The sequence below is a fragment of the Nicotiana tomentosiformis genome, chromosome 7 (genome assembly GCF_000390325.3).
Source record: "Nicotiana tomentosiformis chromosome 7, ASM39032v3, whole genome shotgun sequence".
Lineage (NCBI taxonomy): Eukaryota > Viridiplantae > Streptophyta > Magnoliopsida > Solanales > Solanaceae > Nicotiana > Nicotiana tomentosiformis.
The window spans coordinates 8,613,479-8,633,665 of record NC_090818.1 but is presented as its reverse complement, the minus strand read 5'-3'; the positions used below and the strand labels follow the sequence as shown (position 1 = coordinate 8,633,665).

The window sequence follows — 20,187 nt, the reverse complement described above, 5'->3', positions numbered from 1 at the left end:
TTAAAAAAATATATATATATATATAAATTTATGATAAAAAAAAGTAATTTATTTGACTCTCGAAATCCGAATAAATTCAAATTAATTGGGAAGGAGGGGCCGAGGGGTACTATTTTTCTTTTCTTATTTTAATTAAGTCTTACATTAAAAAATATCTGAGACTTGAGGAAAACGCGTAAGTGGACAGTGGTATCTGAAAAGCCAGACGACATTCAAAGTCGTTATTCAAACTTCAACACTCATAATCCAATTTTTCCTTACATTTTTTAATTCTACACTACGCCATACAAAACTCATAATCCAAGACCCAAATCACTCACATTTATTTCCTTCTTTCTTCTCCTTTATTTTTCCTCTCCTCATTCCCCTATACGAATTGTTCCTCATTTTCCTATTTCATTTCTTGAGTTCTAACCCAACTCATTTTTCTGGATTCCTGAGGATTTTTCATTCAGATAAAAAAACTATTTTAAAGAAATTTTTAGCAGTATTAGTGATGACAAAATTCATTCTTTTTATTTTGTTGTTTATATTCTTGTTTTCCTCTGGTTTTGTTGCCTGTGGAGGATTTTACAGTTTCCAAAAGCTGAATTCTAGTGTTTCAGGTATTGAATTCCCTAACCATCCAAGCTTTAATGCTGTTTCTTCTTCAGCTGACTCAGATTGCAATTATGGAGTTTCTCAAAAATCAACCACTCATTCAATAGATGGAGAAGATGAAGAAGTTTCCATTTTTGGAAACCCAAAAAAAGAAGCTGTAAAGTTTCAGTTAAGGCACAGATCAGCTGGTAAAAAAACTGAGGCTAAAGATTCAGTCTTTGAGTCAAGAGCAAGGGATTTAAGCAGAATTCAAACATTGCATACAAGAATTGTAGAGAAGAAAAATCAGAATTACAATTCGAGACTTGCAAAAAATGATAAAAAACATAAGCCTGTGATTGCTCCGGCAGCAGCCTCGCCGGAATCTTATGAACTTTCCGGCAAACTAATGGCAACTTTGGAGTCAGGTGTAAGCCTTGGCTCTGGAGAGTATTTTATGGATGTCTTTGTTGGTACACCACCTAAGCATTTTTCTTTAATTCTTGATACTGGTAGTGATCTTAATTGGATTCAATGTGTTCCTTGCTTTGATTGTTTTGAACAAAATGGACCCCATTATAATCCTAAAGACTCTACTTCCTTTAGAAATATAAGTTGTCATGATCCTAGGTGTAAATTTGTTACATCCCCTGATCCTCCTCAGCTTTGTAAATCTGAGAATCAAACTTGTCCTTATTACTATTGGTATGGTGATAGTTCTAATACTACTGGCGATTTCGCGCTTGAAACGTTTACTGTTAACCTCACGACGATGAGTGGGAGTGAATTTAGGGAAGTGGAAAATGTGATGTTTGGTTGTGGTCATTGGAATAGAGGATTATTTCATGGTGCTGCTGGTTTGTTAGGATTAGGGAGAGGGCCGCTTTCGTTTGCTTCTCAGCTTCAATCTTTATATGGTCATTCGTTTTCGTATTGTCTTGTTGATAGGAATAGTAATTCTAGTGTTAGTAGTAAACTGATTTTTGGTGAAGATAAGGATGTTTTGAAACATCCACAGTTGAATTTTACTTCATTAGTTGGAGGCAAAGAAGTGGAAACTTTCTACTATGTGCAGATAAAATCTGTCATAGTTGGAGGAGAGGTGCTGAATATACCCGAGGAGACGTGGAATTTGTCTCCAGAAGGTCTTGGTGGTGCAATCATTGATTCAGGTACCACATTGAGTTATTTCGCGGATCCTGCTTATGAGATTATAAAAGAGGCATTTGTCAATAAGGTTAAGGGCTATCCTGTTGTACAAGACTTTCCTATTCTGAATCCATGCTACAATGTGTCTGGTGTGAAGAACATGGAATTTCCCTCGTTTGGAATCGTGTTTGGTGATGGAGCTGTCTGGAATTTTCCAGTAGAAAACTACTTCATCAAACTCGAACCAGAAGATATCGTTTGTTTGGCTGTTTTAGGGACTCCTCAATCTGCTTTGTCGATAATTGGAAACTATCAACAGCAGAATTTTCACATCTTGTATGACACCAAGAGGTCCAGACTGGGATATGCACCAACAAAATGTGCTGATTCTTGAAATTTTATGTACAGTATTCTTGGGGTGGAAGTTGGGAAAATTGTGTTCATTATTTCCTGAACTTATAACAGTTCATATACATTGTAGGTTATACATTAATTTTTTCCCCTTAGTTGTTTTTTAACTGTAGATGATTTTATGTTGCTTGACAGAAACTGTCAACTATGTAAGAAAATTGTAATAGGAGGTTTTCTCACATTATGAAAGTATGAATCATTGCTTTTTAAAGTTCGGTTCATTCTTAATCTTCTCTGTACATTGCTTCTAACAATATTTCTGGTTGTAGTGTCTTAATCGACGAAAGAAAACCTTGCGTAACTGATAAAGTTGTTGCCGTGTGACTAGGAGGTCACATGTTTGAGCCTAGGAAATAATCTTTTGCAGAAATGTTGGGTAGACTGCGTACAATAAACTCTTGTGGTCCGGCCCTTCTCCGAACCCCGCACATAGCGAGAGCTTAATGCACCGGGCTGGTAACTAGTAAAGTTGTTGCCATGCGACCAGGAGGTCACGGGTTTGAGCCGTGGAAACAACCTCTTGCAGAAAATGCAGGGTGGACTACATATAATAGATTTTTGTGGTCTGATTCTTCCTCGGACCCCGCGCATAGCGAGAGCTCAGTGCACCGGACTGCCCTTTAGTGTTTTCATCCATATGCACTATGATTTGAAATCAAGAAATTTAATTTAACCATGTATTTTGACATTCAATCTCCTCAACCATACAGAGTGAATAATCATGTGAAACACATCATATCTCTTTGGTGGATCATTTATGACAAAATGCCTTTGCACTTGTCTCACTCCCTCTACCATTTTTTCATATCTTTCCTCAGAAACTCCTACTAAAATATTTTTCAAGTTTGGCAATTCACTTACTGAAACTTGAATTGAGAACTTGTCCCAATCAAGAACATCACTAAAGGGCAGCACATAATTTTTTGAGATCAAAACTGGAACACAGTTTGCATATATAGCCTCCACAATTCTTGGACTTGCCACTTCATAACCACTCGGACATAGGCAAAATTTGCTACTCTTCATCATTTCATCATAAGATAATTCTGGTGGAATTTTGCTATATACTCTTATATCCTCATCTTTTTCCTCCCAGTGTTGGAAAAGTATAGGCCGAATTCCCGTGTGATCGTCCTGCAAAGAACCCTAAGATTGTCTTGTTTGACTTGGGCAATGCTTCAACATGTCCATTAATGTTTCCTGTTAGAAGATTAATCTCTGGAAGTGGTACATCTTTTCTTGGATTAAAGAACTCAGATGTATTTGCATTGCATAATACTCGAATCGAAGTGAAATACATTTGATGCACGTACCATGTAGCTCGAGGCCCCTACAAATGTACAAAAGTATAATGTTACACGTATCTCTATGTAGTCAGGCCTATCTGTAACATACATTATCCACTGTAACGGTCAAGTTTTATTTGGAACTGATTTTTTTATCATGTCATGTTATATCATACGTTGTCTATAACAATATTTTGCTATAGCGGCCAAAAGAAATTATCCGGACAAAATGACATCATTATAGAGAGGTTTGACTGTATAAAGTTTTCAAATTCAATAATGTATTTACCCAATCATGACATGAAAGCATAAAATGATCAACTCCGAGGCTTCTATTCCAGTATGGGTATTTCGTCGATACAGTACGAACATAATCACGAACAATGCGTTCCAAGACGGCCTTATCGCGAATGATTGGATCAAACAGGTGCTCAAGGATCATAACAACACTAAAGGGAAGGAAATAGACATGAGCTTTTTCAGGATTAAGAGTACGAAAATGGTTGTTTGCTTCCATTAGGTTAATAAACATGCCTTCCATTGAGTATATGTTCTTGCAAGGACCATAGTGAAATAGAGGAGGTTCTCCTTCTTCGTCCACAAATATCTTGAATAGTTTCTCCATTAGCAAATAACTCCTGCATTACTTGGGCAGAAGCTAGAAATTTTGAGTAAACAGTGATGAACATACTGGCTGAAAATGTAACCAGTGAATCCGACTGGTTATTGATGTAAAGATTCCAAAATGAATAGAATACAATGTGTTCTGGGCCAACACATTGGACTCTCATGCATTAAAGGAGGGGCAAGTGCACATATAGTCATTCTCAGGGATTCTATTTAGAGATTAGCCAATACTTATTTTGTCATGAAATTTTAAAATAAAAATCTTAAGTTTAGGACAATTCAGGACATTTTTGTCATGAAGAACTGAAATTCATGATGCACTGACTAATTCTTAAATAGCAGCCCTTTAGAGTGGCTACTTGGTATCATTTCTACTAGGGGTGTACATGGACCGGGTTGGTTAGAATTTTATCAAAACCAAACCAACCCAATTATATCGGTTTGGATTTGTTCGATTTTGTCGGATTTTTCGGTTTTTTTGTTACATGAATATTATTTCAATATTGCATTATTAAAGTTATAGATAAAATTTTGATAAGTGAATAAATATTTACTAAATTTTTTTAAAAAAAATAACAAACATATGATCAAGTGATCTTATGGGAGAAGTTTTTTAGTTACACATAATAGTTTATTTTCTTAGTCGTCTACCAATAATTTTTGATTAATGTACGCTTTCAGGGTTAACCAAATTTAATAATTAAACATAAAAATCAATATGATACCTAAATAATGATATGTTCTATGTAATTTTAGATTATCGAAATACCACTTCAAATTCGAAAAATATATAATAAATCTTGACATATGAATATGAAAGAACAAAGAGATGATTGACGCATATCAATAACACATAATAAGAAAGTGATACAATCTATTATTTAAAGTAAATAAAAATGAATGCACTTTATAGTTCTATTAAATATTATATCTCATGAGAGGATCTCAAATATTTCTAGATATTTTTAAATAAAATTCTATATAAAGTCTTAAAATCATATATTTATATGTCGGTTTGGTTCAGGTTTTTTTACTCAATACCAAACTAAATCAAACCAAACCTAGTCGGATTTTTTAATCGGTTTGGTTTGACTTTTCGGTTTGGTGCGATTTTCCGGTTCGGTTTGTACACCCCTAATTTCTACAATAAAGGAAGGTCTCTTTGCTGAGCATATGCCCAACATGTGTATGGCCTGTTCAAATAAAATCTAGTCTTCTATCATGAGTCCATCTTAAATGAGCAACACAGAAGGTCTGATCCAAAACAGTTGGAGATAGAAGCCTTAAAAATTATCGGAAATGAAACTTCTTCTTCTTTTTTTTTTTTGGGTAAATAATAACTTTCATTACCAAGTAATAATATTTACAGCTCAAGAAAAAAATAAAACTAAGAACCAGAACTGAGTCTAGACATAGTCCCAGACTACAATTTCCCTATCTCACCATCTACGCCAACAAGTTACTTCTAATTGACATTACATCAGTACTCTCTCATGCTTAAGAGTAGAAATTTAGGCTATCTAGTTTCCTTGACAAATGTGGCTTCATGGTCCCTCGTTGAAATATTTCCTGTATTATCTGTCTGATAATGCAGCGGTTGCCTCGCCTTTTGTTCTGAAATAATATTTGATTCCTCTCCTGCCATATGAAATTAACACAGCATGCAAGTGACATTCTGTTTGATTTCAGCATCTACATTCTTGCCATTACAGTAGGTGACTGCCCAAGCTACCCCATCATGCCATCCCATTGGTTGTCTGATTATTCTCTGCTATTGTAGCAGTTGGTGCCATATCTTCGCAGATATTACACCCTGAAAAAATAAATGCAGCACGCTTTCATTCTCTACATTACACAAATGACATGTTGAGTTTGTGGTGATACCCCATTGCATCAACCTGTCCCTAGTATATAACCTTTCATGAGCAACTAGCGTTAGAATGAATATCCATTTTGGTGCACCATAATTATTGCAAACCAGTTTCTTCCAAGCTACTTTAGGGAAGTCCCCCCTTAGCTTCTTGTAGTAGTCTTTGATGGAGAACTGCTGTATATTGATCAAATCTTGCATGCCCATCCCAGCTTGAATCACATACTTACTAGCTTTCACTATTTTCTGTAGCAACCATGACGCCTGATTACACCTAGCTTCCCAGATTGGAATGTTTGCACCATAGTAAGCATGAACTCAGTGCACCCATAATCTGTCTTTCTTCTTGCATAGGTTCCATAATTGTTTGCAAATGGAAGCTTTGTTCCATATTTCTACATCAACAAAGTTTACTGCCCCCCCTGTCATGGGATAACACAAAGTTTTCCAAGCAAGAAGTGCTTTGTTAGAACTTCTTGTATCTCCCATCCATAAGAATATTCGATATGTTGTCACTATCAAGTTGATTATCCTCTTTGGCAAAACAAAAACCTGCGACCAATATGTTTGAATACCAAACAAGACACTCTTAATTAGCATTACTCTTCCAGCATAGGAGAGAAACTTACTGGTCCAGCTTGTGATTTTACCCAATATCTTATCTATCAATGGCTGACATTGTGTAATAGATAGCCTCTTAGAGCTTAGGGGCACCCCCAAGTATCTGAATGGAAGCTCCCCTTTTGAAAATCCTAGTATAGCTAATATCTATTGTTGAAACACTGGATTAACTCCCCCAAAGTATACCGAGCTCTTTGTAAGATTGGCAGTAAGTCCAGATACCCGTGAAAATTCCCGAAAATAGTTGAATAGTAGTTGCACTGAAGTCTTATCACCCTTGCAAAATAGAAGTAAGTCATCAACAAATCCAAGCTGAGTGATCCTAAGTTTAGCACACTTAGGGTGAAACTTGAATGCCGAATTTTTTATTATATTTTTTAGTAGTCTGCTCAAGTACTCCATCACAAGCACAAAAAAATATGGGGACATCAGATCCCCCTGTCTAAGCCCCCTCTTTGCTGCAAAAGGTCTACTTGGTTTGCCATTAATGTTGATTGAGTAGGACACTGTTTTCAAACAGGTCATGATTCAGCTCACAAACTTTGTTGGAAAGTGCAAATCTTGTAGTACCTTTTCAATAAATACCTACTCTACAGAGTCATATGCCTTCTGCATATCAATTTTGAGCATGCATCTGGGAGATATCCCTTTCCTACCATACCATTTGACAAGTTCATGTCCTAAGATGATATTGTCTGTAATAACTCTACCCGGCACAAATGCAGATTGACTATTATCAACTAACTCAGGCATAAGAGCTTGCATCCTCTTAGTAATCACCTTGGATATAGTTTTGTATAGCACAGTACAACAGGAGATAGGTCTAAACTCTTTCACACTAAGAGGGTTCCTTACTTTCGGTATGAGTGTCACTGAAGTGCAATTGATAGGCATGTGCATGTCTCCTATCTTTAAAGAAGTTATCAACAGCCTCAATGATCCCCCCCTCCCCCCAAATGACCTGCCAACTTGTCTTAAAGAAATGTGCATTAAAGCCATCACATCCAGGGGCCTTCTGATCATCAATGTCCATCAAAGCATTGAAAATTTCCTCAGCAGTCACAGGTGCGATCAACTGCAATTGTTGATCACTGCTAAGTCTATTTACTTCCTGAAATATATCCAATTGAACAGTAGGTAGGCATGTTGCAGCAGATCCTAGCAAACTTTGATAGAATTTTAAGATTTCTGTCTCCACCTCTTTTTCTGTGTGTGAAATGTTGCCATCCAATGTATTCAATCGTCTTATTTGATTCTAGGCCACCTTGTTCTTCATGCACGCAAAGAAGTATGCATTGTTTGAGTCCCCCAGGTGTAGCCATTTAACTCTTGATTTCTGTTTGAGAATGCTCTCATCAATGGATATCCATTTTTCTAACTACATTTTAAACTCCTTTTCCCTCTTAACTAGTACCACCTGTTCATTTGGATCTCTTGTTTGGACTTGGATTTCAGCCAAGAGTTTCCTGCATTCCTCCACCTTCTCACTTATCTTTGAATACTTCTTAGTGTTTAGGTTTTTCAATCCTTGCTTCACCTGTTGAAATCTAGTCCAGATGCCATGCATCCCTTGTTTATGTCTTCCATTGCTTCATTCATTGCCCACCGGAATTAGGAAATCAGGGTGTTTCACCAAATGGTTTAGAAATTTGAATGGTCGTGCACCACGGATGTCTGCAAACTCCACAGCTAGTGGTGCATGGTCTGAAAACCCTGGGTCAAGAGTAGTAGCTTCTAAGTGTGTCCACCGACTGATCCATTCACTATTACCTAATGCTCAGTCGATCTTGCTATGTGTATGATTATTACTCCAAGTATACCTCCTTCCAGTTGTCTTTAGCTCTGTCATATTAGTGTCCACCAGGAATTGTTGAAAATCAGCCACCTCAAATTCCTGGATTGGGTTCCCATTTAGTCTGTCATCAAGATGTCTGATGGCATTGAAGTTACCCATAGCAAGCCAAGCTCCTTTCTGCATACTTGCAATTGATCTCAATTCAGTCCACGATGCTTTCCTGTCCCTAAACGTATGTAATCCATACACAACTGTCACATAAAACTCTACATTCAGTGAATTAATTCTGATCTTCCCATGGATAAGCTGTGTCTGGTTGATGATCTCCGTAAACTCAAACTCATTTGAATTCCACATTAGCCATATTCTACCCTTCTCAGAAGTGCTATAGTTAGAGTACCAATGCCAACCAGGAGCCACTTTCCTAATTATCCCAGCAACATATGTCTCTTAAACTCTATGCTCAAGCAAGGCAAGTACACCTATATTATTATTTCTAATAAACTTTGCTAACTCTACTTGCTTATATACTTTATTAAAACCTCTAACATTCTATGTTATAAGCTCTATTGAGAACAAACGTCAGGAGGTCGTGTACCAGTACCTATGTAACCACTGCTTCTTCCATATGTTCCCCCTCCTGAGTGGTCTTGTTGTTGCTGAGTATTTGCTACCTCCAATGAGCTGAAACCATTTGTAATAAATAGCCTGCCATCTTTAGGTTTAGCTTGAGCATTCTTACTAGCAGAATTCCCCCTTACCTCTATCCAATTTTCCTTTAGATTTAGATTTTGTACATTCACTTCTGGTATAGTCTGTAAGGTCTTGTTCTGCCCATTGTCCTCAGGTGCAGTCGTCGTTTCATCTCTCTTTTTCCAGACAATATTCTGCTTAGTTGGCATCCCTTGAGCCATATTTGCAGTTTTCTTCTAAGGAGGATTCTGACAACTATGTCCAATTAACAGACAAGTCGGGCAATACTCCGGCTTCCAATCATACACAACTTCTTGATCAAATATTTTCCCCATTGGATCCTTGGCTTTGACTGTATTTGGCAGAGGCTTAGTAACATCCATTTCTATCAACATACGAGAATAAGAGACCCTATCTACCTTTGAAGTACATTCATCCACATATAGGTGTAACGACCCGGCCGGTCCTTTTGAGAGTTAGATCCTCGAACCCCTATTAACTACTTTTCCCATATCTATATCTGCTATTGTGACTTGCCGGGATGATTGGTTTTGAATTTCGGAGTATTTTGGGACACTTAGTCCCTAAATGAGAGCTTAAGTCTTAGAATTTAGACCGTAGTACGAACTGTGTGAAGACGGTTCCGGAATGGAATTCCGTCGGTTCCGTTAGCTCCGTTAGGTAATTTTGGACTTAGGGGTGTGTCCGGAATGTGTTTTGGGGGCTCGTAGCTCATTTAGGCTTGAAATGGCGAAAAATAGAATTTTTAGAGATTTGGACCGGTAGTGAAAATTTTGATATCGGGGTCGGACTCCAATTCTGGAAGTTGGAGTAGGTCCTTAATGTTGAATATAACTTGTGTACAAAATTTGAGGTCATTTGGATGTGGTTTGATATGTTTCGGCATTAGTTGTAGGAATTTAAAGTTTTAAGTTCTTTAAGTTTGAATTGTAGGGTGATTTGTGATTTTAGCATTATTTGATATGATTTGTGAGCTCGACTAAGTCCGTATGGTATTTTAGGATTGGTTGGTATGTTTGGTTGATGTCCCGGGGGCCTCGGGTGAGTTTCGGATGGTTATCGGATCTATTTTGGACTTGGAAGAATTTTCTGGTGCTAGGCTGGTTCTGCTGTAATCGCACATGCGTAAGGCTGCCCGCAGGTGCGAGCAAATTGGCACAGAAGCGGAGTTCGGTGGATTGGTTAGGGGTCGCAGGTGCGTGGAAAAAGGCCGCATCTGCGATGCCCGCAAATGCGCAAGGTACGCAGAAGCGGAAGGGATTTCCGCAGGCGCGCACGCGCAGGTGCGACCCTTTCGTCGCAGGTGCGAAGGCAGGGGGCAAGTGAATTTCTCATATGCGCACAATTTCTGCACAAGTGCACCCGCATGTGCGAGCCCAGGTTCCGCAGGTGCGGAAATACCTCGGCAGTGGTTAAAATCGAAGGGCTTCATGATTTTTGTCATTTTTGGCTTTGCAAACTCGGTTTAGGGTGATTGTGAGAGCGTTTTCGAAGCATTTCTTGAGGTAAGTCCCTTGTGCTTATTTTTGATCAATAATCTTGCTTTGCCATGTATTTTTCCACCTAGTTAGTGTGTATTTAAGGTGAAAAATTAGAAGTTGGAGGCTAGGGATTTGAAAGTTTGATTTGTGGATTTGGAGGACCATTTGGTATCGGAATTTAGTAATTTTGGTATGGTTAGACTCGTGGTGGAATGGGCATTCCTATTTTGTAACTTTTACCTGATTCTGAGACGTGAATCCCACGGGCTTTTTGAGTTAATTTTGGGATGTTTGTTAAAATGTTGATTTCATTAGTTAGATGAGTCTATTATTGTTGTATTTATGATATGTAATTGCTTTTGGCTAGATTTGGGCCATTCGGAACCGGATATTCATGGGAAAGGTATTATGACCGATTGATTGAGCTTGGTTAGAGGTAAGTAACTTGCCTAACTTTGTGTGGGGGAAATCCCCTTAGGATTTGGAACTATTGTGCTATGTGAGTGCCATGTACGTGGGGTGACGAGTACGTACACGGGCTAGTTGTGGAAAACCCGATTTTCTTACTGAGCAACAACATGTTTTCCTGTTATTTTGATTTATACCATTTTTATGAGTACTAATCTATTTGCATTCTTAATTGAGTTATTCCAATATGTGTAGCTATCATGTTTAGTCTAATACAACATGTCTACGTGTCTTAATTATTTATGTGAATTATGTGCATCATGCTTAATGAATTTCCTACTTCTTCCCTAATTGGTACTTAGTCTAAATTGTAAGAATTTCATGAAGTAGTTGTATTTCTATCATTCGTGCTGCATATTTACTTTGGGACTACAGAACGGTATTCCGGGAGATTCCCCTGCACATTTACTTTGGGACTACGGAACAGTATTCCGGGAGATCCCCCTGCACATTTATTTTGGGACTACAGAATGGTATTCCGGGAGATCTCCCTACACATTTATTTTGGGACTACGGAACAGTATTTCCGGGAGATCCCCCTACACATTTATTTTGGGACTACGGAACGATATTCCGGGAGATCCCCCTACACATTTACGTTTGGGACTACGAGACGGTATCTCGGGAGATCCCCTATTGTGTTTCTGTGTATTAAGCTGTTACCTTCTATGATTTCATTGTTGTTAAATTTCAGCCTTTATTTTATTGCGGTATTACACTCTATATTGTTTTATTACATATTTACCAGTAGGTCCTTGACCTGACCTCGTCACTACTCGACCGAGGTTAGGCTTGGCACTTACTGGGTACCGATTGTGGTGTACTCATGCTACTCTCTGCATATGTTTTTCGTGTGCAGATCCAGGTGTACCTTATCAGTCGCACTATTAGTGAGCCGGGATAGCTTTGGAGACTTCAAGTATATCTGCTGCATCCGCAGACCTCGGAGTCCCCTTCTACTCTTTCTCATGTCCATTATCTTCTGTATTTTTCCTTGTTAGACTCTGATGTATAGAGACACTAGATTTTTCTTTCTGTAGTTTGTGATTCATGATGTTTCGGGTTTTGGGATTTGTTGTGTATTTTTGAATAGTTGGTTAAATTTATATTTTTATTTTATTGTTCCGTAAAATATTAGGCTTACCTAGTTGTAGAGACTAGGTGTCGTCACGACGTCACATGGAGGGGAAATTGAGTCGTGATAAGTTGGTATCAGAGCTCTAGGTTCATAGGTATCGTGAGTCACAAACCGGTTTATTAGAGTCTTGCAGATCGGTACGGAGACGTCTGTACTTATCTTCGGGAGGCTATGAAACTGTTAATAAAATTTTACTACTTTGATTCCTTGTCGTGCGAAAAATTTGTTGACTTCAAATATTATAAACTTTTGTACTCTATTCTCTCACAGATGGTGACGACACGTACAAGCGGATCTGATGACCAGGCAACCGCGCCCCTGGTAGAGCCATGAGAGGCCGGGGTCGGAGTTGAGGCTGAGGACATCCACATGGTGCAGCCAGAGTACCCGCACGAGCTGCTATAGAGGAGCCCCTAGTAGCTCAAGTTGGAGGGCAGACACTTGAGATACCTGTTGCTGCACCAGCCCTCCAAGAGACTCTAGCCCAGTTTCTGAGCACCTTAGCTCGGGCTGGATTTATTCCACTTGCTCCTGCCATATCTCAGGCCAGGGGAGGAGTGTAGACCCCCATCGCCGGTACTCCAGAGCAGTGGATTTGGGTCGACCAGGTTCCAGAGATTGTACCAATGCAGCCGGTAACTCCAGCTCAGCCCGAGGTTAGGGCAACAGCTTCTGAGGTGGAGCAGCTCCGACTTGAGAGGTACAAGAAGTACCACCCACCTACCTTCAGTGGATTGGCTACAGATGATGCTTAGGGTTTTCTGGAGGAGTGTCATCGTATTCTCCGTACTATGGGCGTAGCGGAGACGAGCGAGGGTTCTTTTACTACATTCTAGCTTAGAGGAGCAACCTATTAGTGGTGGCGTACTTATGAGTTGAGTAGTACAACTGAGGCAGCTTCACTCACATGGACTCAGTTCTCGGACATGTTTTTGAGAGAGTATGTCCCTCAGAGCCTCAGGGACTCATGGCGCGCGGAGTTTGAGCAGTTGCGCCAGGGTGCTATGACTGTGTCAGAGTATGCAGTTCACTTCAGTGATTTGGCCCGACATGTACCGGCCTTAGTTACCACAGTTCGAGAGAGGGTTCAACGGTTTATTGAGGGTCTCTATCCCAGCATCCGGAATAGTATGGCTAGGGAATTGGAGATGAATATTTCTTATCAGCAGGTTGTGGGTATTGGCAGGAGATTCGAGAGCATGTTTGCCCGGGATAGAGAGGAGAGAGAGGCCAAGAGGTCTCGAGAGGCTAGTTATTATTCGGGAGCTCGTGTCCCAACAGCTCGCCATGGTAGGGGTTATGTGAGCCGCCCCGTTCATTTAGCTTTTCCAGCCTCCAGCGGTGTTCCAGCTTCTTCTAGACTCCAGGAGCCTTATTATACACCGCCAGTATCTAGTGTGCCTCCTGCACGGGGTATTCCTAGCGGCTAGTCCAACAGACCTGGCCCCGAGCCAGTCACAATAGTCACGCCCTCCCAGAGCTTGTTTTGAGTGTGGCGACACTCGTCACATGGTGAGGGATTTCCCCAGGATTAGGAGGGGTGCACCTCCACAGACTTTTCAGCCACAACGTGCTCCACCGGGTCCTCAGGCTATGATTACAGCACCAGCTGCCACCCCACCTACTCAACCAGGTCGAGGTAGAGGTCGGGGATGTAGAGGTTACCCTAGATGGGGAGGCCAGGCCAGATATTATGCACTTCCTGCTCGTACAGAGGCAGTTGCTTCTGATTCTGTCATTACAGGTATTGTTTCGGTCTGTCATAGAGATGCGTCAGTATTATTTAATCCAGGCTCTACATATTCTTATGTGTCTTATTTTTCCCCGTATTTGGGCGTATCTCGGGATTCTTTGAGTTCCCTTATTTATGTATCTACTCATGTGGGATATTCTCTTGTTGTGGACTGCGTGTATCGGTCGTGTTTGATTGCTCTTAGTGGTTTTGAGACCAGAGCCGATTTATTATTGCTCAGCATGGTGTACTTTGATATTTATTTGGGCATGGACTGGTTGTCGCCCCATTATGCTATTCTTGATTGTCATGCTAAAACCGTGACGCTGGCTATGCCAGGTTTACCACGATTAGAGTGGAGAGGTACCTTAGAGCATACTCCCAGCAGAGTTATTTCTTTTCTTAAAGCTCAATGAATGGTTGAGAAGAGGTGTGACGTGTATCTAGCTTATGTGAGAGATGTCAATATTGATACCCCTACAGTTGAGTTAGTTCCAGTAGTGAGGGACTTTCTAGATGTGTTTCCAGCTAATCTTCCAGGCATGCCGCCCAACAGAGATATTGATTTTGGCATTGATTTGTTGTCGGGCACTCAGCCCATCTCTATTCCTCCATATCGTATAGCTCCTCCTGAATTGAAGGAGTTGAAAGAGTAGTTACAAGAATTTCTTGATAAAGGCTTCATTCGGCCCAGTGTGTCACCTTGGGGTGCCCCTGTCTTATTTGTGAAGAAGAAGGATGGTTCTATGCGGATGTGTATTGATTACCACCAGTTGAACAAAGTCACAGTGAAGAACAGGTATCCATTGCCTCGTATTGATGACTTATTTGATTAGTTACAGGGTGCCATAGTGTTTTTCAAGATTGACTTACTTTCAGGTTATCATCAGTTAAAGATTCGGGAGTCGGATATCCCGAAGACTGCTTTTAGGACCAGATATAGTCACTATGAGTTTCTTGTGATGTCTTTTGGGCTGACCAATGCCCCAACAGCTTTTATGCACTTGATGCACAGTGTGTTCTGACCTTATCTTGACTCATTCGTTATTGTGTTTATTGATGATATTCTGGTATACTCCCGGAGTCGGGAGGATCATGAGCAGCACCTAAGGACCGTGCTTCAGAATTTGAGGGAGAAGATGTTGTATGCAAAATTTTCTAAGTGTGAATTCTGGCTTGATTCAGTAGCATTTTTGGGCCACATAGTGTCTTGTGATGGGACCAAGGTAGATCCGAAGAAGATTGAAGCAGTGCAGAGTTGTCCTAGGCCGTCCTCAGTTACATAGATCCAAAGTTTTCTTGGTTTGGCGGGGTATTACCGTCGCTTTGTAGAGGGATTCTCATTTATTGCAGCGCCTATGACCAGGCTGACCCAGAAGGGTGCTCCATTCAGGTGGACAGAGGAATGTGAGGAGAGCTTTCAGAAGCTCAAGATAGTTTTAACTACAGCCCCAGTATTGGTATTACCTGCAGGTTCGGGGCCTAATACTGTATATTGTGATGCATCACGGATTGGTCTCGGCGCGGTGTTGATGTAGGACGGTAGGGTGATTGCCTACGCATCCAGACATCTGAAGGTGCACGAAAAGAACTATCATGTCAACGATCTTGAGTTAGCAGCTATTGTTCATGCCTTGAAGATATGGCAGCATTATTTGAACGGTGTTCCTTATGATATTTACACCGATCATCAGAGTTTGTAGCATCTATTTAAGCAGAAAGATCTTAACTTACATTAGTGGAGGTGGTTGGAGCTACTTAAGGATTATGATATCACTATTTTGTACCACCCTGGGAAGGCCAATGTGGTGTCCGATGCTTTGAGTCGCCGGGCAGAGAGTTTGGGGAGTTTAGCATATCTACCAGCATCAGAGAGGCCATTGGCGTTGGATGTTCAGGCATTAGCCAGGCAGTTTTTGAGATTGGATATTTCTGAGTCGAGTCAAGTATTGGCTTGTGTGGTCTCTCGGTCTTCTCTTTATGATCGTATCAGGGAGCGTCGGTATGATGACCCCCATCTTCTTGTCCTTAAGGACACGGTCCAGCACGGTGATGCTAAGGAGGTTACTATTGGAGATAATGGTGCATTAAGGATGTAGGGAAGGCTATGTGTGCCCAATGTAGATGGTTTGCGTGAGTTGATTCTTCAAGAGGCTCACTGCTTGCGGTACTCCATTTATCCTGTAATGACCCAACCGGTCATTTTAACTTTTAGAACCCCCTTCCCCTAAATAAAACTTCCAATATGTTCTTTAAATGATTTATGACTTGTGGGGATGGTTGGTTCGGGATTTGAAAGTGTTTGAGGTGAAACCGGAACACTTGGTTCCTTAAGTTGGCCTTAAAGTGCAAAGTTTGACTTCGGTCAACATTTTGAGAAAATGACCCCGGAATAGAATTTTGATGATTCCAACAGCTCCGTATGGTGATTATGGACTTAGGAGCGTGATCGGAATTTTATTTGGGAGTCCATAGTGAAATTAGGCTTGAAATGGCTAAAATAGGAATTTAAGTTTGGAAGTTTGACCGAGGAGTTGACTTTTTGATACCGGAGTCGGAATCTAGTTCCGAAAATTTTCTTAGCTACGTTATGTCATTTATGAATTGTGTGTAAAATTTGAGGTCAATCGGAGAGGTTCGACACCGAATGTAGAAGTTGGAAATTTCATAAGACTAAAGTTTCAAGTGAGTTCGCACAAGACCCAACTTTGAACGAGAATATATATATATATATATATATATATATATATATATATATATATATATATATATATATATATATATATGGAGTTATGTGATGTTCTACCTATCAAATGAAAGATCTTAGAGTCTAGTTTCTAACGCTTCAAACCGTTTGTCATTCGGACATTCCTACAAGAAGTTATGATCAAATACCCAAAGGCTGTCCTGTAGCTCGCTACAGAGCTCGCAAGACCAGGCTTTAGCCTGGCGAGGCCAGCAGGCCAGGCTAATGCCTGGTCCGGAATGTTTGGATTATCTATTCTTTTATTGTTATAACCCGACCCAACTTCGATAAATAAGCCTTGAAGCTCATTTTGGAGCAAAAATCTGATATTTTTAGAGAGAAGGGAGAGTGTTCTAGAGAGAGGAAGAAGCTCAAGTACTTTGTTCATCAAGATCTTGTTCAAGCTTTGAAATCCAACAAGGAAATATCACAAGATCTTCACCCAAGAGGTAAGGTTCTAACCTCTAGTCTTTAATTTCGGGTTTGGGTAAAGATGGATGATTAAGAGTATGATTCTTGGGTGTAATAGTATCATTTATACATATCAATAAGGTTTATGGAAAGATTGTTGAGTTCAAATGGGTATAGATTGGGTTGAAAATGGTAGAAATCTTCAAAGACTTTAATTGAAGATTTGAGGGTCGAGTTGATGTCGGAATTTGGTGAAATTTGTATGATTGGACTCGTAATTGAATGGGTTGTCGGATTTCATAATTTTCACCAGATTTCGATAAGTGGGCCCCACAGACGAATTTTTAATTAATTTCGGGGTTTTTATTAAAAATGTAGTGTTTTCTTATAGAATTGATTCCTATAATTTTTAGTGATTGTATCAAATTACTTTGGCTAGATTCGAGCCAGACAGAGTTGGATTATCGTGGAAAAGGCTGTATAGTGGATTAAATTGGAGCAAGACGAGGTAAGTCTCTTGTCTAATCTTGTGAGGGGGAAATTACCTCATAGGTGATTAAGATTAAACAATTGTTGCTAAATTGTGGGGGCTACGTACGCACTGGGTGACGAGAGTTCGTGCGTAACTACTATTAATGCTAAAGTCCGGGTAGTTTAGGACTCAAAGCATGCCTTAATTGTGTAAATTGTATTCTTTGATTTATTTATATTAATTGATATCTATATGAATATATTGTAAACTTTTAGATAAAGATATTAAAGGATGGAAATCTCATATGCTTGATTTTTGTTTAAACCAATTAATTGTTAAAAGAAATTGTTCTCCTCCCAAACTTTATCTTATAATAAACATACTGTCCTTCCGGAGGTACATAACAAAATGTCCTCCTTTCTTGTGGAGCGGGCCGAACGCCTCGGCAGGATAGATGCATCTATGGATCGCGCCGCACGTCCCTCGACAGTGTACACGACACTCTGGATCTGGCCGTACGTCCTCGGCAGAAATCATGCTTAATAATAATAATTACACGATACTTTAATAATTTATTTCAGCTTGAGAAGCTAATTAATTATTTGGAAAATCCTTGGAATTTAATGAATTATTATTCTTGCTTGTTTATGGAATTAATTGTTACTCCTGTAAATGAGATTTAATTGATAAATTGGAATTTATTTGAATTGAAGGAATTTAATTAATATATTGAGAATTGTTAGATTTGAAGGAATTTGATTATTTCCGCTGATTAAATAAATTATTTTTAAATTCTGTAAATCATGCTGATTTAAATATCCTAGTTTTATTTCAATTATTATTGACCCATAATGAGTGTCAAAGTCGACCATCTCGTCTCTACCACTTCGAGATTAGGCTTGATACTTACTGGGTACACGTTGTTTACGTACTCATACTACACTTTCTGCACTTTTTGTGCAGGATCTGAGACAGGTACTAGTGGAGGACCTATCATCACATACCCACGTCATCCCGAGGCATAATGGTGAGCTGCCTTTCTGAGCCGTTCTGCTGCTACCAGTGTCTCTTCTTATATTTATATTCTGTCTATTTCATTTCAGACAGTATTTAGAGTTTTGTATAATCTACTAGATGCTCATGCACTTGTGACACCGGGTCTTGGCATACACATTGGTAGAAGTTGGTATTTTTATTATTTTCTTGGAATAAAAGTTTAACCAATGTACGATTGACTTATAAGTTAGCTTGCCTAGCTGTAGTGTTGGGCGCCATCACGACCTATAGGTGAAATTTGGGTCGTGACAACATGGTATCAAAGCACTAGGTTCACATAGGTGTCACAAGTTATGAGCAGACCTAATAGAGTCTTGCGGATCGGTACGGAGATGTCTGTACTTATCTTCGAGAGGCTATATGGTGTTAGGAAACTACCTTTCTTCATATTCTATCGTGCAATTGATGTAGTACTAAATATCCTTCTCTTATTCTCTCACAGATGGTAAGAACACGCTTTAATTAGAGTCCAGACCAGGGAAGAGCTACTTCCCCAGTTGCTAGAGGCCGAGGCAGAGGCCGAGGGAGGGCTCCAACCCGTGGTAGAGGGCGAGGACGTCCCAGGAATATTCCGGTTATGCCGCCAGTGGATCCAGCAGAGAATCTCATTATTGAGGAGCAGGGTGAGGTGCCTGTGGCAGAGCCAGCTCCAGTGGACTTCACATCTGCATCGGGATTTCAGGATGTCATGGGTCGTATACTGCGATTTATGGACAATATGACTCAGGACGGTTTATTTTCGGCAGACCCAGCCACATCTCAGGCAGGCGGGGGAGCACATACCCCTACCACGCAGGCTCATGGACAGGCAGCTGCTGTATATCAGACCCAGGGTGCACTACCTGTGGGTGGAGTCCAGCCAATGGCAGCAGCTACACTTGAGCCCAGGCCAGTTGTAACCGCCGATCCTCAGAAACTATTGGATAGATGGACTAGACTACATCCTCCTGTCTTCGGGGGTAAGCGACATGAGGATCCACAGGATTTCATTGATCGTTGCAAGGATAGACTATACAACATGAGGATATTGGAATCCCATGGGGTTGATTTCGCTACTTTTCAGCTAGAGGGTAGAGCCCATAGATGGTGGCAGTCTTATGCTCTTGGCAGACCAGCATATTCTCCTCCCATGACTTGGGACAGGTTCACCCGTATCTTCTTGGACATGTATATTCCACCCTCCTAGAGGGAAGAGTTGCGGTTTCAGTTTGAGCAGCTCCAGCAGGGTCAGATGTCAGTGACTGATTATGAGGCGAGGTTTTCTGAATTATGTCGCCATGCACTAATGATACTCCCTACTGAGGCAGAGAGAGTGCGAAGGTTTGTAGCCGGTTTACACACTGGTATACAAGCCACTATGGCTTGAGAGGTTGAGATGGGTACTTCTTATGAGCGAGTTGTGGAGATAGCCCAGAGGATTGAGGGTGTACGTCAGCGGAGCAGAGAGGAGATTATGAGAGATAAGCATTTCAGGTACTCTGGAGAGTTCAGAGGTGCTCCGTTCGGGGGCAGAGGTCAGTTCGTGAGGGGACAGTCTAGCAGACCCCCCATATCCAGCACCACCACCTCCTCGAGGTGCTCCAGTGCGACCTTATCTCAGTGCTATCCCAGAGAGTTCTTACCGCCCACCA

The 20,187-nt window shown here is 40.4% G+C and overlaps 1 protein-coding gene across 1 annotated transcript; it reads left to right on the top strand.

Moving 5' to 3' along the window:
- Positions 1 to 224: 224 nt before the first annotated feature.
- On the top strand, positions 225 to 2,350 carry LOC104116414 (aspartyl protease family protein 2-like). Its single transcript, XM_009627267.4, has one exon. The coding sequence runs from the start codon at positions 497 to 499 to the stop codon at positions 2,120 to 2,122; it is 1,626 nt and encodes a 541-aa protein (XP_009625562.1). The 5' UTR covers positions 225 to 496; the 3' UTR covers positions 2,123 to 2,350.
- Positions 2,351 to 20,187: the final 17,837 nt, after the last annotated feature.